Raw genomic sequence first — 26,616 nt, 5'->3', positions numbered from 1 at the left:
CTGGCCACTGTTGTTTCGTTTCGTTTACAAAATTCGTCGAAATCACACTTCGTTGTTAATTTCATCTCTTAAATGTAGGACGAGGGAAGATATGCCGCTGCTGTGCCCTTGGGGGGGGTCCTCTGCTCTTAGAAATTATTTAGGAGTTGCTCAGAATAACTTGGTAGGCTTCACAAGATGGACCTCGTATCTGGGGCTCTGAATACTTGAATAGGCGAAAACGCAGCTGACGGGTTTTAAAAATAAATTAACTGTGGCAGAAGTATCACTGAAATACCGCGCCTCGGACTGGATAATTCAGGGACCAGGGCGTTAAGGGAATTTAAGACGTCAGCAGAGACATCCAGTTCATTCCAATGACATGACTCCTGCGCGCCTGCCGTTTTACTACAAGCCCTTTATTACATCCGAATATGTTACGGAGTAGCTACCTACCTACACCCCTGCAACATTCAAGTCCCAATCTGTATTGTTTCGTTGAATTGTCTGCGCTATCTGTTCCTATTGCGCGAAATGCACATGGTATTTATATACTGATAACATACATGTGTGCACGCATTGGTTGAATTGCTCTTTAAAAAACGCGTTTTCCCGACTACACCGTTCGATGGCTTTACTGCACAATCACCCACGCGAGATGATCCCTTTCTGGTTTGCTGCATAGTTTTTTTTATGGCTGTTCATAATTTCCCAACCTTTATAAGTGATAATAACTCCACCATTGTTTATTAAGCAAGGGAGACCCACGGGAATGTAACGATTTACTCAAATTTAGGTAGGCTAATCGATTGGGAGAGCATCCGAGCTTAACACCACGGCAATATCAGGAGTCGGCGGGCACGCGCACGACAGCGCGAGCACAGCTGCAAGCACCAAGGACAGCCTTGGAGCGTCGCAGAGAACTGAATCGGACAGAACCTCGGACGAACCCGAGGCTGGAGCGGGCAGTCAGTACATTAATGTAATGCGACATGTAAGCTATTGCTGCATAATTATTTTCTACAAAACGACAGACAGCTGCACTCTGCTGAAAAGGCTGTATTCTAAAAGGACGAGCTACACCAACGCATCAAATGGGAAAAAGAATGGGGGGAATTAACCAAATGAACTGCAGATCCTAAAACGACGAATACGACAACCTTAAAGAGCTCTGATGATAATCCCATACGCCAGCAGCGACTGTGGTCGATGACTCTGCACATTCCGCCGCAGCGCATGTTAATTTAGTCGCATTACGGAAACCTTTCCATGTAGCCTAGTTGGACGGTGGTCAGCCGAGGATCGGGTAAATTCAGCACTTCGAGCCCACTCGTAGCGGAGAGAGGCGCAAGCCGGGTCCACGGTGCGTTTTATCCGTTTGCGCGATGCGTCTCTTCCTGCTGGCGGTTTTTTTCTCGTGCTCCTTTGCACGGGGAGGTTGCGAGCCAAAGATCGTGAACATCGGCGCGGTGCTGAGCCAGAAGCGGTATGAGCAGGTGTTCAAGGACGCCGTCGCACAAGCCAACCAGATGCATGGAAGAGAGAAATTTAAGTTAAACGCCATCTCCGTCACCCACAAACCCAACGCTATCCAGATGGCCCTTTCCGTGTGTGAGGACCTAATCTCGAGTCAGGTAACCAAGTGAACACTCTAAACTCTGTTTTCTTCGGCATCACGCAGTCTTCTGCAATCATTGAACACTATGCATGTAGTTAACTCAATTTTTGATCAAGAACGTACCCCAAAAGTTGTCAGAAGCCACAAATCAACTTTAAGTTATAAACAGTCGGTGGCACGACCATTGCCTCTATTTCATTTCAGCGCATAAAAAGCTACAATAGCAGGTCAAATGATTAGCAGACTACAAGTAGACCAAAAAGGGCAGTTTCAAATGTGAAAGAAACTCCTTTTGAGAATGAATGAAACCTGCTTTTAACACTGTTCTTTGGTTCCGCACAAGTGTAAGTTCAGTTGAAGTTTCGCATTGGTTTATGTTTTTGGTCTATGTGGTATCCAGCACGAGAACACGAATTTGCTGTAATCTGTTACTGCGCCAGTAGTTATTAGAAAACCGATTATAACACATGGGTTATCAGGGACAATGGCCATTAACACGCAATGCTCAGTTTCAAGTGCCATATTATGTTTAATGATGGGGCTGTTTGCAGTGGATTTGGTTTATAAGTGTAGTTCATGTATTCAATTGCACATTTCGCCACCAAAATCATATTTATTACATATTACACTGAATCTTATTTTCGGTAGCGCAAATCTGCTGTATGTGGGTTTGCTTTGGTAATAATTTCAATTTTCAATACACACAGCGGCTCTTGCCAAAAGCGCTCGTCCTTGATTTGGCTAATACGTTCGATTTATGCGAACGTCTATAAATAATGGCTGGAATTGGGCATCCTTAGTTAAGGCAATATAATTTTGGTAATAAGCCGCTGGTAATAAGGCATTATAATGCTGTTTTATTTAACGGAGCAACAGGCTTCACGACGCACAACGCGGTTGTGGACGCTCAGCATTTTGGAAGGCTTAAGGGTGGTATGAATCTCCGATCGTTAAACTGCGGTGTCAGGTGTAGTTACATCACATACACTCGTTTTAACGCAGTCAACTGTTAAAACCGAGACGAAAAATTCACATGACAGCCAAGCATTTGTTAGTTTGTTTGTTGGACGTCCGCGCAAATGTAAAATAGCTAATGCCACCCATACTCTGAAATCATTTTATACAACCGTGTAATTAACGGTGGAATGAAATGCCAGTCCTTATTAAATAGACAGTGTCATGACGTCATCGACACGACCGCAACCGACATTAAGTAGGCTCAATTTGATAACTATTCAGCCTACTGCGTAAAATCGTTGACGTACAGTTGCACCTATTCGTAGCTGTGTTCACGTCAGGTTCACCCCGGCCAGTGAACCAAGAGCACATGCGCTCACAGTAAAGTTTACAACAAGCAAAGCAGAGGCCAATACTGCGTTAAATGGTTACTGAAATATATTTGATTTACAGCGCAGTCTGTCAAAATATAATCATGAAAGCTTTTCAACTGAGTCGAGGAACAACAGTTAAGGATAGGCTACCTCACAAGTTTTCAGTGAGGCTCGAGACTGGAAAAAATCCCGAACTGTTCTGACTGATTTTCCACAGCTGGGGTCAAATGAAAAGCGAGTAATTGATTTAAACAGCCCAGAGTTAAATTGCATCCGATAGCCAGCGGATACACTGGGCTGCGGCGAACTGACAATGAAATATGTGACGCAATTGATTTTTTTCACCGCAGTTCCTATTTCCAGTATTCTTGCCATCTGACATGTTTTAGCCCAAAGGAGGCCAATATGGCGGCCTGCGCAGCGGGCATCTGCTGTGTGGGTGCTCAGATACGCGCGAAAAAGCGAGGGTGCTATGTCTGATGCCGAGTTCCAGTGAGACGTTTTCACGCCCACGCGATATAACACAATAAATAATAAAATAATGGTGTATTAGCAAGTCCAGCTCCAGCCCTGCACCAGAGCCGTGTTATTACACAGCACTGAGGTGAAGTTTATCATCTTGGTGAGTAACAATACTTAAAAAAATAATAATAATCATAAGGCGTTTATGGCCATGGTTTGCATCTGTGAAAAGTTATAAGGCAACAAAAATTGGCACTAAAGGCGAATTTGAGTGTGAAGAATTCACGTCTCGAAATTATTTCGGGAGAGGGGCAATACGCAAAAGACAATCTGTACCCGTTGGGTTTAAGTACGTTTGCCACTTAAATGTCATGTAGACGTTTTGACAGGAGAACAATGCACAGTTTTTTGTATAACATATTTATATTGGATATAATTAATAGATGTAGCAATTCTTCCGTTCAGAACTGACGGATGATATGGAGCGCAAATCTCCGGAAGACGTAGCATAATTGCCCTAGTTTCACACTGCGTTAAAGTGTGCTGTTAAATACCCCGTGGGACCCACTGCGGGCAGACTACACAGCTGCATATTTAAAGCCTGCTTCAGCAAAAGCACATTAAGCTGAGGGTTTCAAATGGCTTTAAATAATGTCTCTCCACATTACTCTATCTCTCACTCTTTCTCACTCTCTCTCTCTCACACACACTCTCTCTCATATCTAATATTCATAATCTGATTAGATATTCAAATGATCTATTCAATCTACATTTTATTCAACACATTTTTGGTTAAATAATATAACCAAATTGCTATTAGGCCCTTATATATCGTAATATATTTGTTTCAAAATAATCTATTAAGGACAGTCATAAAATAATTTAGAGCTTCAAAATATACACTTACACGTCCAATGTACGCTCAGCCAGGAATGATTAAATCATAGAGGAAGCAGAATTGTCATTTTGAAGTCTTTTGTAGTTTTACGACCCGTTCTGAAAAGGTGAGGCTAATTGGGACTGTCCTGAAAGTGCGTGCTTTGAGAGGGAGGCCCCCCGTTTTTCGGCTGTCGCGTTTGGCGCACTCACGGGGTAAGATGTGCCGTAGCTGACAGCAGATGGCCAGACGTCCATCCTGGACGAAGGAACCGGTCACCAACGTGCAAAACAGCCCTGCCGATAAACCACGCCAATATTTCTCTAGTTTTCCTTTTGAAAAAATAAATAAATAAATAAATAACATTCAACGTGGGTTTTTTGGCAGATTTTTTCCTACTTTTTATACGAACAGTTTTTGTCACTGATGCGTGAAATCACAAATTCTCCTGGGAATCTTGCTCTCCAATTTCAAATCTTATTAAAAGTTCATTTAAATAACCAGCTGCTCTGAAACATAGAGTTTCGTACACGAAATCATTCATTTGTCCATAGGCATGAAAGCACAGACATGAAGTAAATGCTGCTTGGTACATGCAGAGAGTCAACAAACTACAGTCTATAACATGCATGTACATAAAAAACATACACACATCTGTCTGTACTCCCCAGAAATGACTATCCAACCATGCAATGCACAAAAACCATACGCCTTATTTAGATGTTACCCCTGCACAAACACAGAGTAATATTCTTTAACCAGTAAAAATTAAATCAGCCCCATTCCTTTCACCTTCTAATTAATCCTTACATTGCATCAGTTACGCTACGGACACATGCACACGCACACACACCACAGAGATCATCACGCACGCATGCACACACACACACACACACACACGCTCACACACACACACACACACACACACACAGACACACATACACACACACTCACACACACACACACACGCACACGCACACGCACACACACAGACACAGACACACACAGAGATCATCACGCACACATGCACACACACACACAGGTGGAAACACACAGCAGAGACCACCTCTCACACACACACACACAAACACACACAGACACACACTGACACACACGCACACCACAGAGATCATCACGCACGCATGCACACACACGCGGAAACACACACAGCAGAGACCATCTCTCTCTCTCACACACACACACACACACACACACACAAACGTAAAACGGCAACAACAGGGTATTGCACCACCTGTCTCAACAACTTCTCTCACCACCTACTGGTGTGCCTGGCAGAATAACTGAAAATCGTTTGGACGTAATATCCATGTTTGGGTGGGACTGCAGGACCATGGGCAGGGCCGTAACTCACCCCCATGTTACCCCTCCCTCTGTGCCCGCAGGTGTATGCCATCCTAGTGAGCCACCCGCCCCAGTCCAACGACCACCTCACCCCTACACCGGTGTCCTACACCGCCGGATTCTACCGCATCCCCGTGGTGGGGCTGACCACACGCATGTCCATCTACTCTGACAAGGTGAGGTCTGTGGGGGGGGGTGGAGCTGACCATACGCAGGTCCATCTACTCTGACAAGGTGAGGTCTGTGGGGGTCTTTAACTATGGATATGCCAGTGTGGGTTTTAAGCTGTCAAAAACACACTGTTTGTCCGTAAAGACTTAAAGACAGACATTCCATTCTACCAGTACTTTACACCAGGCTGGCCAGTGCAGGATGGGCTCCCCCTCTATACCTGGGTTCCTCTCAAGATTTATTCCCATCAGGGAGTTTTTTTTTTACCACAATGCGCTTACTATTTGGCTGTTCAGGCCAGGCATCCTATTTGATCTTTGAGCTGCTTCTTGCCCTTTTCCTGTTAAGCCTTTTTGTGACAGTTCTCTGTAAAAGGCTCCATACAATTGAAAGTGATTTGATTTCATTTGAAGACAGGACTGATCCAAGCAAGCATGAGAGCCAGAAAGTGGGAGGACTCTGCAGGAAGGGAATCTCAGATTCTTTTCATCAAGCGGGACATGATTCCCTGAGCGGCGATAGCGTTGAGGTTTGCACGGGCGCACAGGACTGACGCTACAGCGTGACACCCCGTCTCCCCCTGGAGAGCGGCAGAATGGGGCTCGCTCTGCATCTCGGATCTCTGTGGAAGACCTGGCCTTCACTTGCCCCTGAATGGCCTTAAGGTCAAGGCCGAATTCTACGGGGTTGTTTTCAATTCTGTTACCACCCGGTCTAGGGTCAGACCTTAAACTGGGTATATGATAAGGGAAATGGATAAGGGAGACGTATTGCCGAGCAGTAACTCCGATCCTTCCCTGCCTATATCCAAATCTAACTGAATGCTGCTGGATAGTCTTCAGAGCGTACTGGACACGAGGCGGCTTTGAACGCTGAACTTCGGGCAGTTGGCTGATCGTCGGAAACTAAAAGCCCGAATAGCTTTCCCCCTACGGAGCGTTAGATCTCCACCCAGAGTAGCTTCAAATACAGTAAAGGAAAAATAACAATGCAAAATAACAAACTTATGTCCTGAAGACTGTGCCCTCTTCAGAATCCTGTCCAAAATGGCTGATGTCAGGTGGAGAGACGTACAAATATGTTCACTTTGTTTTCCCCTTGACCCATCCAACAAAATGTTGATGACAAGCTTCTGAGAAGGCTGGTGGTAACGAATGGGAGATACACCTCTCCTCTAATCAGTGCTACACTGTAGCTCTCCTGTAGTAATGTGTGCTAGAGGGACAATGGCTATCTGAGTGATGGGAGGCTATTGGGTGGAGCTATCACATGCTGATAACGCATCTGAACCAATCAGAATACCAGCTCTCCAGAGCAAAACATCACAGCTTGTTCAATGCAGCGGCTTGCGTATGACAGCAGGTAATAGCTCCGCCCATTTTGGAGTTCACAAAGCCTCACCTGTCGCAAGGATCGCCAGTGGATTTGGGGTGCGCCTCCCCCCACTTAGCTCCGCCCCTGTCTCCCCCTCCCCCCCCCCCCGCAGAGCATCCACCTGTCCTTCCTGCGCACGGTCCCGCCCTACTCCCACCAGGCGCACGTGTGGTTCGACATGATGCGCGAGTTCCGCTGGAACCACATCATCCTCATCGTCAGCGACGACCACGAGGGCCGGGCCGCCCAGAAGAGGCTGGAGACCCTGCTGGAGGAGCGGGAGACCAAGGTGAGACGCGGGACGTCCCGTGCAACCACGCCCCCGCGCCCACCCTGCGGGGCGCGTGACCAGCGCGAGCGCGCGTAACTCCTCTTAACAATCTCAGAGCTGTTCTGTGTATGTAACTGTTCTCTCTTTCTGTCGTGTGAACACATCTCTTTCCCATTTGTAACACTGGCTAACATTTATGTGGCAGAGGCATCAGCGGTGTCTTTTAAGTGGTTCTATCTGACGAAACTGTCTGCCCATCCTTCATGTTGCTTTTTGCCACAGTCGAGTTTCTCCTTTGTGTCACTCCACAACTGGAGCCAAATGAAGGAATTAACCTGGGGCTTCGCAAAACATCAATGGCTGACCCAAAAAGACTAAAAACAAAAAAGAAAAAAAAAAAACAAGAACAAAGAAACGTGCGGTTTAATTCGGGTCTGGGCCGTTCCTTTCAGAAATGGGGACTGTCCCGTGTTTTAGCGGCGGATGCAGTTACTTTGAGGCGGACGGTTACTCGCTTTGGCGAAGGCAGCCAATGAAAGCGTCGCGCTCGCCGGACGTCGCGAGCGTGCGGCGTCCTGACCCAAGTTCTCGGGGCCGGAGGATCATGGGTGCTGACATTCCCGTTCCTTTCTAAGTCCAGGAAAAAAACAAAAAACTAAAAAAATCACAGGAAACAAAACCGACGTTCGTTGCGGAAAGCCTGCCGCACGGCGGCCATTTTGACGACCGAGCGGCAAGGCTCCCGCGCGGAGCTCCGCTCCCAAAATCCCAGATTTTATTTGCCGGCGTGTCGCCATGACGACCCGGTAGAGTGGTTTTCGAAATGAATCCGCAGGCTTTCATAGCTTCCCCACCCCTAACAGGAAATATTGCGCTATATCGGTTCTGCCAAATAAGATTTTAATTTAATGATGAAAGAGCACAGTATAAATTATGGCAAAATGGATTTATCAGGAGCGCATTTATTCTGAGCTGTTGTATCTTACTTGAAAATGACGATAAGTGAGAGTTAATCATGGCTTTTAAAAAAGCTTGTGCGTTGAGCAAATGTGACCCATGCGCTTCTTTGACTTTCCGTCCAACGACTTCAAATAGAACAAAACGTATTGTGGTGCCACGGCGGTGAATACACAAATTAGTGTTAAATGGAACTGGCTGTACAGTCTGAGGGAAGCCACGTAAATGTGGGATTATTGTATATAGTTATAGTCAGCAAGGTGAGGATTCATTTGAAATATGTTTAATCTTCCGAACCCAGCAGTTTTATGCGTTAACACCCTTGTTTTACGTCTGGCACTCTGAATACCGAACACAAGTGCATCAACCGTTAAAACGCCTCACTTACCCAATGTGTAAAATATATTTATTGGATTTAATTTGGTATTTATTATGAAAGATTTGATGAATTATCAATCAAATTGCCAAATTCGTTGATAGGCAGAGTAAACTGTTTGGATCAACCTTTATCAAAATGTAGAACTCACAATCAGATGAAAATCTGAAAAATTAAAAAATATATTAAGTTACAACAAATATATTCACATCTAATCTAAAGACAAGGTTCAACTACCTTAAAACAATTAACAGAGGTTACAGACATGGACAGTCACACAAGAAATTAATGAGAGAAAATACCAAACCACAGCTTTTGTCCCAGAGTAATTCAAAAGGAAAAAACCAAAAGACAGCAGATATAAAAGAACCAGAGATGACGCCTGACATAGACGCAGGACTCAGATGCCCACTTCCAAATGTTACAAACTTATTTTTTCCTTCCCATAAACTAACTAAAACTAAAAGAAAGCCGCATAAGTTAACTGGTGAAAAAGAGGAGGAGGCTGGGGCCTGGACACTGCCTCTGACACACACACACACACACACACACACGCACGCACGCACACACACACACACGCACACACACACACTCACACACACACACACACACACGCATGCACGCACACACACACATAGCCTGCTCATCTCCAGGATATGCTGCCCGAGCACTTTGAAGCTTCCTATGCCTCAGAATGGCTAACTGGTGAATTACATGTCTGACATAGTATTGTACAGTATATACTCTATAGAAGCAAGCCATTAGTATTCTGACTGTGTCCTAATCCTGCAATGCTGTAAAAATACAGAATTTCATTCTCCACACACACAACAAATTCATCGAATTTCAAATGGAACACAGATGTTTCCTGGCAACAGATAATCTCCATGTCAGCAGTGCCTACGTAAATGCAGCTACGAGGCTTAGCACCTGGTCCTCTTGAAAGCCAATCAGCAAGCTAGAAAACCTCCTGCTGTTTGGAGGTGACCGCGCTGTATATAGTGAACCCGTATACCACATCGTAGCTGACGACAACGTACCGCATGAACTTAAAACTGTGCGAACGGGCAATCGCTAACAAACTCTGTACCCTGCAAGCTTTACAAATGAAGCACTATCAGAGAGCAGGGTGTTTTATGTTATGATGATTGACAGAATATCTGTATTTTCCTGTTATGATATATTGCTGAGACAGAGATGAGGATAAGGAAAGAGCCTTTGGGTTTAGATCCAATTTACTGGAGCTTGATTTGCTACTCTCATCCAGTGATTAAAAACTACATTGGGGGGAAAATTCATCCATTTACCATTCCTGCATTTTACCTACACACACACATACAGTGCATACATACATACATATATACATGCATACATACACACATACATACAGCGCATACATACACACATACATACAGCATATTCATACACACATATATATACACACACATATTTACAGTATATACATACACACATTTATACAGGACATACATACATGCATACATACATACAGTACATACACACACGTACATACAGTGCATACATACACACATATATACATACAGCTCATACATACACACATACATACAGTGCATACATACACACACATACATACACACATTTATACAGTACATACATACAGTGCAAACATACATACACACGTACATACAGTGCATACACACGTACAAGCATGCATACGTACAGTACATACACACATACACACATTTATACAGTACACACATACACACATACATACAGCACACACCCACACATACATGCATGCATGCATACAAACATACATACACACATACATACAGTGCATACATACACACGTACATACAGTGCATACATACACACACACATACATACACATTTATCCAGTACATACATACACACGTACATACAGTGCATACATACACCATTATACACACATTTATACAGCGCATACATACACACATACATACAGTGCATACATACACACACACATACATACACACATTTATCCAGTATATACATACACACGTACATACAGTGCATACATACACCATATACACACATTTATACAGCGCATACATACACACGTACATACAGTGCATACATACACCATATACACACATTTATACAGCGCATACATAGACATACATACATACATATATACATACATACAGTGCAAACGTACACACATACATACAAACATACACCCATACAATGCATACATACACACATACATACAGTGCATACATGCATACACACATACATACAGTGCATACATACACACATACATACAATGCGGATCATAAGTATTTGGACAGTGAGACTTTTTACGGTTTTGTCTCTGTGCTCCAGCACACTGGGTTTGAAATCAAATGCTAAATATGAGGAAGTGCAGACTGCCAGCTTTAATATGAGGATATTCATCCATATTCATCCATATCCGTGTGGGAATTACAGCCTTTATTTAGATGTACAAAGGCCCTCCCCCCCTCCCCCGCATTTTTGGGGGTTATAAGTAATTGGAAAAATTTACATAATCTTTGATAAAGTAATCATATTTAGTACTTGGTTGCAAAGCCTTTGCATTCAATGAATGCCTGAAGTCTGTGATCCATAGACATCACCAGACGCTGGATATCTTCCCTGGTGATGCTCTGCCAGGCCTGTACTGCAGCCATCTTCAGTTTTGGCTTGTTTTGGGAGTCCTGCAGGTTTGTCTTCAGCTAGGGAAATGTTTGATCGGATCCAGGTCACGTGGTTGACTTAGCCAGTCAATAACATTCTACTTTTTCGCCCTGATAAACTCCTCGGTTGATTTAGCAGTATGTTTGGGGCCACTGTCCTGTTATGAGCGCTGTCCAATGGATTTTGAGGCATTTGTTTTGATCTGAGCAGATGTTTCTGTACACTTGAGAATTCATCCTCTTGTTGCCGTCAGCAGTCACATCACCAGTAAAGACTAGTGAGTCAGTTCCAGTAGCAGCCATACATGCCCAAGCCATAGCACCACCTCCACCATGTTTCACTGATGGGACGGGGGTGCTTTGGATCTTGGGCAGTTCCTTTATTTCTCCATACTTTCCTTTTTTCTGTCACTTTGATACACTCGTCTCATCTGTCCATAAGACTTTATTCCAAATCTCTCCTGTCTTTTTTGTACTGTTCAGCTTACGCTAATCTGGCCGTTCTGTTTTTGAAGTTTATCAGTGGTTTGAATCTTGCAGAGGTTATGCTGGTGTGGTCTTCTCTTTATGGTAGTCTTCAATACATCTATGCCTACATCCCGGAGTGTTTTTGATCTGTTTCGAAAGTTGAAAAGGGGTTTTTCTTCACAATTGAAAGTATTCTTCAGTCATCCGCAGCAATGGACTTCTGTGGCCTACCAGGTTGCGTTGCTATCGTGGTGCTGGCCAGGGCATTTTTGCTTCTTAACAGTGAGCCAAACAGTTTGTTTTGGCACATCCAGTGTTTTGCTATGTCTCTGATCACCTTATTTAGATTTGTTCAGCCTCACAATGGCCTGCTTTACTGCCATTGACACGTTTCTTTGGTCCTTGCGTTGAGAGACAACAGCAACAGACTCCGTATGCAAATTCGACGCAAATAATCAATCCAGAATCAACTTGTTTTTAGCATTCTTGTGTATGAAGTAATGATGTAACAACACACAGCTGGCCAAGAAACAGCTGAGTAATCAATTGTCCAATTACGTTTGATCCCCTAAAATGGCTGTAATTCCTACATGAATCACCAGATATGAATGTGAATGCTCTCATATTAAAACTGACAGTCTGCACTTTAAGCTCATATTCATTGTTTCAGTTCAAATACAACGTGCTGGAGTACAGAACCCAAACTACAAAAATAGTTGCACTGTCCCAATGCTTACAGACTGTACACACACGCGCGTGCGCACGCACACACACACACACACACGCGTGCGCAGATATATGCACACACATGGCGACATGTGCACCACATGCACACAAATATGCATACACACACCAGTGCATGCACAACTCACCCACATACACATAAACACACCATGCATAAACATCTGACTTACACACACACATACGCACAAACACACACACGCACATTTACACACACACACACACACACACACACACATTTACACACGCGCGCACACGCACATGCGCACACACTCACATACACGCACATTTACACACACACACACACACACACACGCACATTTACACACACACACACACACACGGGCAGTTCCAAACAGATGGGTAAGCACAATCAGTTCCGGTTGCTCGCCGTTCCATCGCATGCATGACCTGCGCCACGTCAATAACAACAGCAAACCGAAAAAGCATTAAACCAGAGAGCCAAAAGGAGCTCCGGACGTCCTATCAAATGCGTCTTGGCGAACACGCATTCTTTCTCATGCCGCAAATGGAAGAAATCAAATGCCAGGCCAATGAGTAAAATAATAATAAACAACTTAGGAAGATGTTGGCAAGACCGGAATTATCGGGCCAGGCGTTTAATCCGATCACAGACAGCACGCGTGTGCAATAAGCTGGAGTTCCCTCCACATCACCCCTCCATTACTGGAGACGGCATATTTCAAAATAGCAGAAGCAAATTGGCCCTGTTTAACCAACGGACAGTAAAGTGGCCCTCTGGGCCTTTTTCGCTCAGCAGGACAGAAAGCCTCGCTGTAAAAGGCCGCTCGATAAAGCTGCCGGTCCCTGCCGGCGAGGTCGAAGAGAAGAGCTCCGAACGGCCATCGTTGTCGTTATTTATCATCGTTAATTAAACGCACGCGCGCGGGCCCCGGACAGCCCCGTGTCCGACGACCCTGACGTCCGTCACGGAGAACGGTGGCCCCCGCCCACGCTTCCTGATGAAAGCCCGCCTCCGCGGACCCCCGCAACCCCGGCGAGCACGCGACATCGCTTTCGGATGCGCCAGGTCAATTCTTTAAATAAATAAATTAGCCTCGATTTACGTTTCTAAAGATAGTGCCGTCTAATCACGGTGACCTTTGTCTGTGATTGCCGAGCTTACCCGAGCTCTGAAGGTGTTTACTCATTTAAGATGTTAATTTATTTATGCGTTTAGCGCGACGCTGCGAGCCGAACAGCTGTCGCGCGAATGCGGTCGTCTCGGCTAAGCGCGCTGCGACCGGCAGACTCTGGGCTCAGAACTCAGTTTTCTTTCGCTAATGAAAGGCGGCAGGACATCGGCCGTTTCAAGAGCGGGGGGGAGAAGGCGGTCGTCTGAAGTCGAATTCGTTTGAAATCGACGGAGCGAGAAACGGAGCTCGGGAAGGGCGGGCCTCGGCGAAGCTTAGGCGGGAAAGATTTGCGCGCAGCGAGCGGCCGAGCGGCGGGCGGTCTTTGATGCGTTTGCGAGCCCCAGCGTTAGCGATTCCAAGTCAGGAGCAGGAAAGTGGAGATTTGTTGGAATGCTTTACTGCCACCATTTTCAACTGTTTATAATATTTTTCTGTGTCTGCATATTTTCTCTGTGTACATTATTCATCAGAATAAAAAAAGGAACTATGAAAACCTCGACCAACTGTCCTATGACAACAAACGAGGACCCAAGGTATATTTGCATGGTTAATGCACGCCGCCCCAACAGTTCTCCAAACGTAGAAAACTAGAAACCAGTCAATCAGTCACCAACCGACCCAGAACTGCTCTTATCTTGGTAGCACGTCTTTTTTTTTTTACACTGAGACATTTTTCCCTATGATTTAAATCGAGAATGTTTTTTTGTTTCAAAAAGAGTTATGAGTTATTTTTTGTAAAAAAAAAAAAAGCTCGGCTTTTCTTCTTTTTTGGATCGAAATGCATGATTTTCAGACTTTGAAAAAAAAAAAAAGAGAGCGATTGCAAGCTTGTCGGTTTGGCGGCGATCTGGAGTGGGGCAGATGCACCCGCCGGCTCCGCCTCCTTTCCGCCGCACAAAAAAAGAGAAAAGAAAAAGAATGAAAAAGTTTTTCTTTGGGGAAAAAAAACTCTCCCTTACTGCTTATCCCACACCCCTCCCCCTCCCCCCTCCTCCCCCCAACCCTCCCACACACTAGTTTTTTATTTCCGGTTGCATCGATCTTTTTTCTCCTTCTACCTCTAACATGCACGTCTTTCTCTGGAGCCTTGATAACCCTCAGTTTGCATGCACAAATGCAGAACTTTTTCAATCCAACGCATTAGTTTTTTTTTTTTTTTTTTGTTTTTTTAGTTTAACCCTTTTTTTTTTTTAGTTGAAGCCGATTCTCTTGGATCTCCTTTTTTTCTCTTTTTCCGAAAAAAAAAAACCCAACAACCAACTGACCAACCGAGCGAGCTAAACAAGCTACCGCAGCAGGCAGCATGGTTCTGAGTGGGAGGGGGGGTAAGTAGCCTACTTGACTGCTTTTGTGCCCCCCAACCACAGGCAGAGAAAGTTCTTCAGTTCAGCCAAGACACAAACTTGACTGCGCTGCTCCTGGAGGCCAGAGAGCTGGAGGCGCGCGTCATCATCCTGTCAGCCAGGTGAGGCTCCGCCCCCTTTCTGCTTTCCCGCTTTAAACGACCGGGATCAAGGGTCCCGCCCCGCCCCGTCACAGGAAACCGCTGTCCACCAGGAAAGCCCCCCCCCCCCCCCCCAACGTGACCCCCACCCTCCCTTACAATACCATAATTATTATGAGAAGATTAGGACGCTGAAGTTGCGAACTGCCTAATTATGAACTGACAAACATCGCAGCGTTATAGTCAATGTAATTAGATGGTTAGGATTTATGTAAGTAAGAGTAATAGTCACTTCTGTTGCTAATTACCGCTTGGTAACTGGAATGTCTCCTAGAAACACTCGTACATGGTTCACCTACACACAGACATTATATCGTCAGAGGGGTCACAGGGCAGGGCCAGAGGTTCATGGGGTTCAGTGCCCTGGGGCAGTTATGGGGTTCAGTGCCCTGGGGCAGTTATGGGGTTCAGTGCCCTGGGGCAGTTATGGGGTTCAGTGCCCTGGGGCAGTTATGGGGTTCAGTGCCCTGGGGCAGTTAGGGGGTTCAGTGTAACACCAGACACCCTCCAGAGGATGTGCTCGGTTAAGTTCCTGGAGCTGCGGTGTGATAAAGGCACAGGGCCTTGCGTAATTAGCCGCGGGGAGCGGAGGGGATTTTCTGCCATCCCACGTACCCACCATTGTGAGGTCACATCTGGGTTACGGTCTGTGTGCATGTGTGCTTACTGTGCAGTGAAACCAGGCAGAATAACTCTCTTTATGTACAGTGCACGCCTGCTCGCCCTGGCTACACAGCAGAGCGACTAGCACATCTGAGTACACATGCACACATTAGCGTTAGCACAACGTCATCTCCACTAGATACTAAAGAACTCCTGTGGAGCCAGTCCAGCCTGAAATAATGTCAATCAAATTTTCGCCAATTTGAATATTTCAATATATTTAATTGTGGGCAACCAATGCACATTTTGTCTGGGCAAAAACCAAATTTCATTGGACCGTGGCAGCAAATGTGTTCATAAACTGAATATAAATAATTATAAAAGTCTCTAATAAATCCTTCATAGATGATAGTGTTTTATAAAATGCCTTTTATTAAACATAGAGAATGCAATAGGACAAATAACAGACCCCAAAATGGGGTACAATAAATTATATTGACATAATGTAGCAGAACAAATGCATTCTTGTGGAAGAAATTGTTTTTTCAATTTTTCAATCTTCCTTAAAGAGCTTTCCTGTTCCCCACAAATCCTTTACAGATTTAAAACACTTTTTGTCTTAAAACCAGAACAGCAAATTATTAATATGCAAGGTTTCTTTTCAGAACTGAAGTTGATCGATGTTTAAATGTAAAGGTTTGCATGTAATGCAAAAAAAAAAAAGTTTTTCCCTTTTCCAAAAAGATGAAAACTGTCACAAAATGCAGCCCATTGAAATGCGGTCGCAGTGAAAAGGGTAATAAATTTACAGTAAAACATGTCCGCAGCCTTTATCGCGGTGACAGAATCTGCAACGCACGGGCGTTGCCAAAACTAGACAAACTGCACGCGAGGGGAAAACTGATCGTCAACTACAGACTCAATTTTCTCCAGTTCTCTAGTTGCTTTGCTTTCTCATTAACCAGAATGTGCTGTGCGCTAGAAACAAATCTTTTCTGTTCTCATTGCCAGCATAACTTTTATTAAAAATAAATAAATAATTAAAACTCTATGCACTGCTGAAAATTCCCTCTTAAACCAGCCTAGGCTAGTTTAAACTGTGTTTTCAACACTTCTAGCTGATTTTAGCTAGCTTCCCAGCTTAACCGCCTATTCAGCAGCCTACAGCCAGCGAGTCCACCAGTTTGGCCACCGGCGTACTGTACTTACCAACAGCTTACTTACCAGCAGCTGAACCAGGTTTAACCAGCTTTCACCAGCCACAGACCAGCTCTGACCAGCAGCGGACCAGCTATGACCAGCTAAAACCAGTTTAGAACCTAGAGCTGGTCGTAACTGGGATTTTCAGGTATGACAAGTTATTGGTTGGTAGGGCAGACCCTGTATCGATTAAACACACATATCTCTTTTCAGGGTTTGACTTCAAAATTAATCACAATCACCACCGACGTACAGTATTTACAGATATTATCCTATGCACCTGCTTTCCTTGTATAAATGCACAAAATGTGGATATCATATATCTTTCTTTTTTTAAACTTTTGTAACGGAGATAAAAATATTCACCGGACATAACGCATTTAGATTGTATGCGCGCCGCGTGAAACGAACTCCTGCTTAACGGTCCCTGTTTGCCCCCAGTGAAGAGGACGCGGCGGCGGTCTACAAGGCTGCTCGTTACCTCAACATGACGGGCTCCGGTTACGTGTGGCTGGTCGGAGAGAGGGAGATGTCTGGTAAAGCGCTCAGTGAAGCGCCAGACGGTATGTGCACGCGCCGCCCGCCGTCTCTTCCGGTCACCATCACAAACGTCGGAAAAAGCCTCGCGCCGCGACCTTTTCCCCCCGAGTTGCGTTTCTTACCGTTTTGCAGTTCAGAGGAGGAAAAGATCAACGTTCTCTCTGTTACGTGTTAAACGTTTAAACGTTTAAGCATTTCAGTGTTTAAAGGTTTTAAACGAATCTCTTGATTTTTTGTTTTTTGTTTTAACACAGTTCATAAAGAGAAATGTGTACGGGCCATCAGAAGGCTTTTGTCAGAGTCTTAACTAGCTCATATGCTCATATGATAAATTTTGGATTACATGATCAATCCAAAAGAGGTTGGGTTTATATTTGTGCATTATCGACACTGGTAAAAGCCTTCAAATCTTCCCTATCCCTATCTTTAACTTATGGTTAGAATACAATGTGTTGTTTTTTTTCCATAAATGATTGTTATATGTTATCCATTTAAATGTTTAATCATTTGAATCCTTAAAGGTTTTAAATTGAGTATTGAGTATACACTGTAACATTTTAAAGTATATATATAACCTAATGTGTGATTATTGTTTGATTTCTTTCAAAGATAGACACATGCAGGTCTTATTACTTTTTTATTACTTTTCTCCAAAGCAGCAGTTCCATGGATCCTCCATCCATATTTACCGTGTGGTCTAAATGTTTTATTCTTATGACATGTTAATAGTTTGGTTCTCATGAATTTGTAAAGGGTGTTTTGCAACCCCCACATTGAAGTGTTTCTGATATAATGGTAAGCTATAACTGTCTTGTTTCCTGTCCTGGCTAGAGCACCTGTCTGTATCTTTTTCACTTCATGGTCACATATTTTAACAGCCATCAACTAGGCACTCAGTCACAAACCTTCTAGACTTTATCCCCATGTTTGTCCTCAGGCACTTGTTCTTGTCCTAAACTCACTTTTCTCCTTTCAAACCGAACCTGCCCCGCAGCCCCTCCCCCTCCCCGTTCCACTCCAGTGGTAAAATCGGCTCAGTTGCAATAAAAAAAACCCCAAAGCTTAATCCTAATCTTTTCCCTTCACAACATATTTTAACACTTCCACCAAGTCACGGCACAACCAGCGGAAGAGCATACTCGTATACTTGTGTACTTGTATACTCATATACTCAACTGGCAATAGCACTGGCCAGGCAGACCGGGTGTCTACACCACATAGCCTGAGCTTTTTTGAATTGATAGTGGATGGTGCGCAGCAATGGGACACCCTACACATGTGACTGGCTGCTTGTGACAGGCACAGTAACTGTGAGTAACTGTGCCCTGACTCGATGGTAGAGTTGATGTCCGACTCCCGATAGCCTGGCTTCTGTACAAATTCTGGGCAAACATCAATTATCTCCAAATCATGATTCAATGGTGTTATGTCCTGTTGCTTTTTTAAAAAAAACAAAAGTGTCTGTCAGATACAAATATCCAGTAGATGAGCATTCCAAATAACACCGTCAAACAGCCAGTAGCATAATTTGATATTTGCCTCAAAATGGTATCAAAAGCCCTTCCGATAAAAAAAAAATGTTTTTGAAGCCTTTTTTTTCATTGCAACTTGGCCGCACAAATGCGGAGTGAAGCGGGGCCTGACTAGTGCGTTTCCGTGTCGACCGGGACAGGTCTGATTGGCCTACAGCTCATCAACGGGAAGAACGAGTCGGCGCACATCAGCGACGCGGTGGCGGTGGTGGCGCAGTCCATCCAGGAGCTCTTCGAGAAGGAGAACATCACCGAGCCGCCCCGGGGCTGCGTGGGCAACACCAACATCTGGAAGACGGGGCCTCTGTTCAAGCGGTGAGCTCGACGCGCTGCGCCCGACTGACTTGAGTACAGCGGAGACTGAATCTAGGCCAGGGGCGCACAACTCCGGTCCTGGAGGGCCGATCTGCGTGCTTGGTTTTCGTTCCAACCGATTACCATTTCCTACAGCTCTATAAACTATGCTGCCTCACTCCTGTACTTGAGCACAGTGAAATCTCAGATAAACTGGCAGACTGTGACTCTAGCTGGTGCTTTGTACACATGTCAGATCAAGATATGATTGGGCGAATTCAATAAATGTTGGCAAATGTTGTCACAAAATCCTGAAATGGATTGGCCCTTGTTGTGCACCATTGATCTAGACTGTCACAGATACTAAAGGCTCACTGTAGTATAATGGGCAGGGTACTGGGCTTGCCACCTAAAGGTAACAGCTTTGATTCTTCAGTGGGACACTGCTGTTGTACCCTTGAACAAGGTACTTAATCTGAATTGCTTCAGTAAAATTTCCAGCTGTATAAATGGACAATAAAGTAATAACCTTTTTATTACAAATAGTAATGGTACACTGCCTGGCCAAAAAAAAGTCGCACACTGGACCTTTGGACCATTGGACCGCCTTTAGCTTTGATTAGGACGCCCATTCGTCGTGGCATTATTTCGACAACCCTATGCAGCGTCACATTTATTTCCGTCCAGAATTGCATTGTCTTGTATTGTCGACGGGGGAGTCGAACCACTCCGTAAAGTCTTCTCCAGCACATCCCAAAGACTTTCAGTGGGGTTAAGGTCAGGACTCTGTGGTGGCCAATTCATGTGCGAAAATGATTCCTCATGCTCCCAGAACCACTCTTTCACAAATTGAGCCCGATGACTCTTGGCATTGTCATCCTGGAATATGCCTGTGCCGTCATGGAAGAAAAGATCCATTGATGGAATAACCTGCTCATTCAGTACATTCAGGTACTCAGCTGACTTCATTTTATTGCCGCATAATGTTGCTGAGCCTAGTCCTGACCAATTGAAGCAACCCCAGATCATAGCACTGCCTCCAGAGGCTTGTACAGTGGGCAGTGTCCAAAAAAATCCAAACGGCGACTTTTTTTTTGGCCAGGCAGTGTATAATAGTTGAAGAACTGGGTTTTTAACCAAAGGCTGCAGGTTTGATTCCCAGGTAGGACACTGCTGTTGTAGCCCTTGAGCAAGGTGCTGAACCTGATTTACTTCAGTCTATATACAGGCGTATAAGTGGACATTGTGTAACAATGCAAATGTTGCGTAAGTCACTCTGCATAAGAGCATCTACTGAATGTATGCAATGTAATACGTTATGTAAAGCCTGACTTTACAGTAGGTTTTTAGCTTTTTGCAAATGAAAGATTAGAATTTTGTATGTTGCTTGCACTCAACATTACAGTCTTAACTGAAATAACCTCACATATGAAAAAAGGAGGGTAAAATGTATTTTTAAAAATATTGTTATTGATAGCACATTGATGGCAACAGGCTGTATCGACCTATCTAGGTATTGTCATTTGCCTGCTAGTCTGCACAGTATCCAGTGCTGTCAAACATGGACTCAATAAACCAGGATTATCTGCCTCTACTGCATGGCCTGAGAAATCTTCATTTCATTCATTCAGTTTGTCTTGATTCATTAGCGATACTGATGGTCCATTCAGGCTTCATGAATCCCATTATGGAACAGAGCTCTGCTGTGTTGTCAGTCCTTAGGAACCAATCAAACCAATGTTCCTCTGCAAAGCAAAACAATACGATTGGTCACTGATTAAGACTTTTGGCTACCTAGCCCCACCCATTCGGAGTTTTGCGAAAACGAATGACGGCGTCTCTTTTGCGGCAGGGTGCTTATGTCATCGAAGTACCCAGAAGGCCTCACGGGACGCGTGGAGTTCAACGACGACGGCGACAGAAAGTTCGCGCACTACAGCATTCTCAACTACCAGAAGAGCCGACTGATTCAAGTGGGCATATACAACGGCACCCAGGTACGGACTTGGCACCCAGGTACGGGCGTGGCCACGCCCAAAAAAACCTCAGCGACCCCGCCCATTTATGCTCCGCCCCTTTCCGACACTGCTGGGACCCAGTATCATAATGGCCATTCAGGCCATCGGTGACCTGTAGAGTCCTGGACATCATTGAACTTGCTTGAATACTTTTGGGTTTTCCAAGAAAAGGGAAGTTAATTGCGAGTGAAACGGTGTGGGTTGTGAAGTATCTGCACAGAAACCTCTCATTCGCGCGCGTGCTGATCGTCTCAGCTGGGTGCCTGTTCTGCCTTTCATTCCAAGACTTTTGCTTTTCATTTCAAATTCGCTGTTGTTCTGGTTGCGTTTTTAAAATGAATACAAATATCGTTCACGAAGAAAGGTCACGCTCTGCATGACAAAGGAAAATACAACAATAAGTGCAACTCAGGCACAAAGAGCTCTTGTGTCATCAGGCAAATGTTTATTTGCACGAGACCCCAGTCATGTCAAGTTGTCTGTCAGAGCTTCTCTCCTTAGTTTGCTTCAGTTGTATTTTATTGTCAAAATACTGCGCAAAAATGAATTGAACACAATACATTATTGCTCGCATTTAAAAAAGTGAATTCAGTAGTTTAACCAGCTCCAATTATTTGAACCTGAGCAAATTTCTTTAAAGTTTTAAATCCTTAAAGCTACTTTTCCCATTGGTATGGCCACGCTATGGATTATGGGTAGTTTTGCTATTAAGGAGTGCTCAGCCTGTTACTGGAAGTTAATTGGGAACGTCATTAAGGGCGCTACTTAAACCAAGATAACAAAGATTATAAATCTTTTATTCCCATCTTTTCTTCTTTAGGCATGAAAAAACACTTGTCTGCCTTGTCTGATTCATGAGGCGTGACAACTAATATTTATCCAGCTAAAAAGCGGTTTTGACTTGATGTTCTACTTTTGCCACTGAAGCATTTTACAACAGAAAACACAACATACAGCCTCTCATTTTATCTGAGTTAGGACCTGAGGCACAAAGTGCAACAGATGTGGTAAACCGCTAAGCTAGCGCTACTGAGTGATGTTACGACAGCCTGATTGTATCTGCTCCTGCTGATATATCTCTTACCCAACCATGGCTGCTCCATAGGTGGTGCTGAACACTCAGAGGAAGATCATCTGGCCCGGAGGAGAGACTGAAAAACCAAGAGGATTCCAGATGTCAACAAGATTAAAGGTAAATCCCGGCCCAAAAACTCAGACTCAAAAAGGTTTTTATTTTTATTTTTTCACCCTCTCTCCACTCAGACAAAGTCTTACTTCCAAATCCATGCTGGTGTCCCGTTCGTTATTCTGGTGGTGTCTTCGTCTCGGTTCTGTTCCTAAGCAGGGAGTAGTGGGGTCCAGGAGTGCATATAAAAAAAGGGGGGGTGAATCCCAGAAAAAAAGGAAATAAAATGCAATTGACGGTTTTCTGTCCTGTCTGGTTTGTAGATAGTGACCATTCACCAGGAGCCCTTTGTGTACTTACCTGTTTTCTCTTCCTGTCTGGTTTGTAGAAAGTGACCATTCACCAGGAGCCCTTTGTGTACTTCCCGGTTTTCTCTTCCTGTCTGGTTTGTAGAAAGTGACCATTCACCAGGAGCCCTTTGTGTACTTACCTATTTTCTCTTCCTGTCTGGTTTGCAGATAGTGGCCATCCACCAGGAGCCCTTTGTGTACTTACCGGTTTTCTCTTCCTGTCTGGTTTGCAGATAGTGACCATCCACTAGGAGCCCTTTGTGTACTTACCGGTTTTCTCTTCCTGTCTGGTTTGTAGATAGTGACCATTCACCAGGAGCCCTTTGTGTACTTACCGGTTTTCTCTTCCTGTCTGGTTTGTAGATAGTGACCATTCACCAGGAGCCCTTTGTGTACTTACCGGTTTTCTCTTCCTGTCTGGTTTGTAGATAGTGACCATTCACCAGGAGCCCTTTGTGTATGTAAAACCTACCATGCAGGACGGGACCTGCATGGAAGAGATGACGCTAAACGGAGTCTTAATTAAAAAGGTGATCTGCACTGGCCCCAATGAAACCATCCCAGGTAACACCACAGGGACGTTTATGACATCACTGCGCTTTCTACTCCCCCACCCCCCCACCCCACCCCACCCCCCCCCAAGCTGATTTTAAGGAGGGGGTGCCTTTTGTTTGACAAGCGGATATGCATACATATATATACGGTATGTGTTTATATATCTATGCATCCCTATGCATCCACCCCAAATGGCCGAATGGGAAAGTGTTTGTGTGTGTGTGTGTGTGCGTGTGCGTGCGTGCTAGTGTACAGACGTGTGAGCCAGTGTGTGTGCGTGGGCAAATGCACTGTTATGTGAATGTGTGAGTGTGTCAGCTTGTGTGTGTGCGTGTGCAAATGCACTGTTATGTGAATGTGTGAGTGTGTCAGCTTGTGTGTGTGCGTGTGCAAATGCACTGTTATGTGAATGTGTGAGTGTGTCAGCTTGTGTGTGTGCGTGTGCAAATGCACTGTTATGTGAATGTGTGAGTGTGTCAGCTTGTGTGTGTGTGTGTGCAAATGCACTGTTATGTGAATGTGTGAGTGTGTCAGCTTGTGTGTGTGCGTGTGCGCACTGACTTGCATGTGTGACAGTGTGACGAAAACTTGCTGTTGTGTGCAAGAGTAGTTCTCTGTTTTCTGTTGAATGTACGTAAGCACGTTCCGATAAAGAGGGCACAGGCTCTATAGACTATCCAAACAGCCAGTTCCCTGTTCCTAACATGGACAGTTCTCTCTGTCTCTCTACCGCTGCAAACTGAAACGTTTCCGATTCGACGCATGCTATCAATATTCATGAGGGAGGCGGGGCCGAGGACAAAATTAGCATGGGCAGATTTGAGTTTCTGCCCTTGGGGACACCCGTTCGTAAATATTAATGGGCTGTCAGCCAACCCGGGGCCTCCCAGACTAAAGAACCGATGGAAGGAAGAGAGGAGCTGAGCATCTGGCTGCTGTAGAGAATCTGTGGTACGGGCGCGGGGCTGATGCTGACCGTTTAACCCTCTCTGGTTGGCTTACAGGACGCCCAATCGTCCCGCACTGCTGTTATGGCTTCTGCATCGACCTTCTAATCAAGCTGGCAATGACCATGAACTTCACCTACGAGGTGCACCTAGTCGGCGACGGGAAGTTCGGTACGCAGGAGCGGGTGAGTTGCCACGGCGACGGGGGGTTGGGGGGTTTGGGGGGGGTTGGGGAGTGGAAGGCAGGTTGGCATGGTTTGGCACTTCACCTTGCCCAAGCCAAAAAAAACTTCTTTGGTTGAAATAATGAGTGCATATGTTGTTGGAATGTGCTTGAAGTACACTTAGCTAATATCTTTACTTGCTACGCTTTTTCTGAAATTGTGATGGACAGTTAAATCTATAAAAATTATACCAGCTTACTTCATGACCTTTGAGTGTGCGAATAGTATAACCAAAATTAGACATTGTTCCTCAGTTTTGGTTGTAAGCCAACTGACAGAAAAACATGCAATCGATGTCTGTAGTGGCAATAAACTCGTCTCACTGGAGCTCATGCTTCTGTTACCATGGAGATACAGGTTGTCTCCTTTCCGCGTGCGTTTGAGTCGTAATTAGGCGCATGCTCTGACGTTTCGTCCGTCGGATTCCCGATGATTTTTCTGACATGCAGGAATGTTACTGCGTTTGTGTAGTTTCCAGAGGCTTAATCTCCAATAGAGGATTCCATGTGTGATTGTGTGTGTGAATTGGAGCCTGGAATCAGAAATGAAAAGGCTGTTGACGGGACTAGCAGGACCCTAGGCCAAACTCCGCTGCCTGGGTAGAGGAGGGACGGTCTTTGATACTGACAGGATCATGTGGTGAGATCTGATTGGCTCTCCAACAGGACCCAAGAACAAGCGAGATGGACTGAATCTAGCATCTCTTTCACGGTCGGGGGGAAATCAAAAACAGCTCACTTCCCTACTATTGAGTATACAAGTTGTATACAAACTGTATACTCAATAGCAAGCAAGTAAGCAGTTTTGGACAAAGCCCAAGACTTTCAACCCATTTGTACTTGTTTGTTTAAAGTCAGTTATTTTACCCCCAGCACATCCTCCTAAGAATCGGGAATTCATTTTTGTCCCCTGTAGGGGACATGAGTCTCTGGTGCTTATCTGAAAAGCCATATATTCTTCTATGCTGAATCCTACACAACAAGGGACATACAATAAAAATAAAATTAATTGTATTTTGTCACTGCAACATGTTTTTGTCATCCAAGGCACTTGTGTCAATACTTTTTTCATGGTAGGTCTGAGGAAGATATGCAGGTCTATTTTTTAAAACGTAAGCAACACAAGAGCCTGAGGTCCCAGTTTATTTCACACTACCCCCCGTCCCCCATGCAATAAAGCAGTTTCTTCAGTAAAACAGTTCTTTTGCTAATGCTAACACACTGCTTAGAGAGGAAGCCTGTATGAGTAAAACAGTTCCTTTGCTAATGCTAACACACTGCTTAGAGAGGAAGCCTGTATGAGTAAAACAGTTCCTTTGCTAATGCTAACATGCTGCTTAGAGAGGGAGCCTGGATGAGTAAAACAGTTCCTTTGCTAATGCTAACATGCTGCTTAGAGAGAGAGCCTGAATGAGTAAAACAGTTCCTTTGCTAATGCTAACATGCTGTTTAGACTGGAGGCCTGAATGAGTAAAACAGTTCCTTTGCTAATGCTAACATGCTGTTTAGACTGGAGGCCTGAATGAGTAAAACAGTTCCTTTGCTAATGCTAACATGCTGCTTAGACTGGAGGCCTGAATGAGTAAAACAGTTCCTTTGCTAATGCTAACATGCTGTTTAGACTGGAGGCCTGAATGAGTAAAACAGTTCCTTTGCTAATGCTAACATGCTGTTTAGAGAGGGGGTCTGAATGAGTAAAATAGTTCCTTTGCTAATGCTAACATGCTGTTTAGAGAGGGGGTCTGAATGAGTAAAACAGTTCCTTTGCTAATGCTAACATGCTGTTTAGAGAGGGGGTCTGAATGAGTAAAATAGTTCCTTTGCTAATGCTAACATGCTGTTTAGAGAGGGGGTCTGAATGAGTAAAACAGTTCCTTTGCTAATGCTAACATGCTGTTTAGAGAG

At 44.5% G+C, this 26,616-nt stretch overlaps 1 protein-coding gene across 12 annotated transcripts in view; it reads left to right on the top strand.

The window, feature by feature from the left end:
• The first annotated feature begins 357 nt into the window (after positions 1-357).
• Positions 358-26,616, top strand: part of grin1a (glutamate receptor, ionotropic, N-methyl D-aspartate 1a) — a 45,957-nt gene continuing 19,698 nt past the window's right edge. For 2 of the 12 annotated variants that reach the window (XM_064307416.1, XM_064307420.1), the window contains exons 1-11: positions 362-1,613; positions 5,671-5,805; positions 7,287-7,463; positions 14,290-14,352; positions 15,187-15,284; positions 17,568-17,689; positions 19,339-19,513; positions 21,345-21,489; positions 22,616-22,702; positions 23,415-23,563; positions 24,547-24,673. In XM_064307416.1, coding sequence (XP_064163486.1) covers positions 1,365-1,613; positions 5,671-5,805; positions 7,287-7,463; positions 14,290-14,352; positions 15,187-15,284; positions 17,568-17,689; positions 19,339-19,513; positions 21,345-21,489; positions 22,616-22,702; positions 23,415-23,563; positions 24,547-24,673 — 1,527 coding nt within the window. In that variant the 5' untranslated portion in view covers positions 362-1,364. Of the gene's footprint in view, positions 1,614-5,670; positions 5,806-5,837; positions 5,864-7,286; positions 7,464-14,289; positions 14,353-15,186; positions 15,285-17,567; positions 17,690-19,338; positions 19,514-21,344; positions 21,490-22,615; positions 22,703-23,414; positions 23,564-24,545; positions 24,674-26,616 lie in introns of those variants that run through there. The other 10 variants (XM_064307414.1, XM_064307415.1, XM_064307418.1 and 7 more) reach the window with 10 other exon arrangements.

The sequence above is a fragment of the Anguilla rostrata genome, chromosome 14, assembly GCF_018555375.3.
Source record: "Anguilla rostrata isolate EN2019 chromosome 14, ASM1855537v3, whole genome shotgun sequence".
Lineage (NCBI taxonomy): Eukaryota > Metazoa > Chordata > Actinopteri > Anguilliformes > Anguillidae > Anguilla > Anguilla rostrata.
The sequence above is the reverse complement of the archived record's forward strand: the minus strand, read 5'-3'. Positions and strand labels throughout refer to the sequence as shown.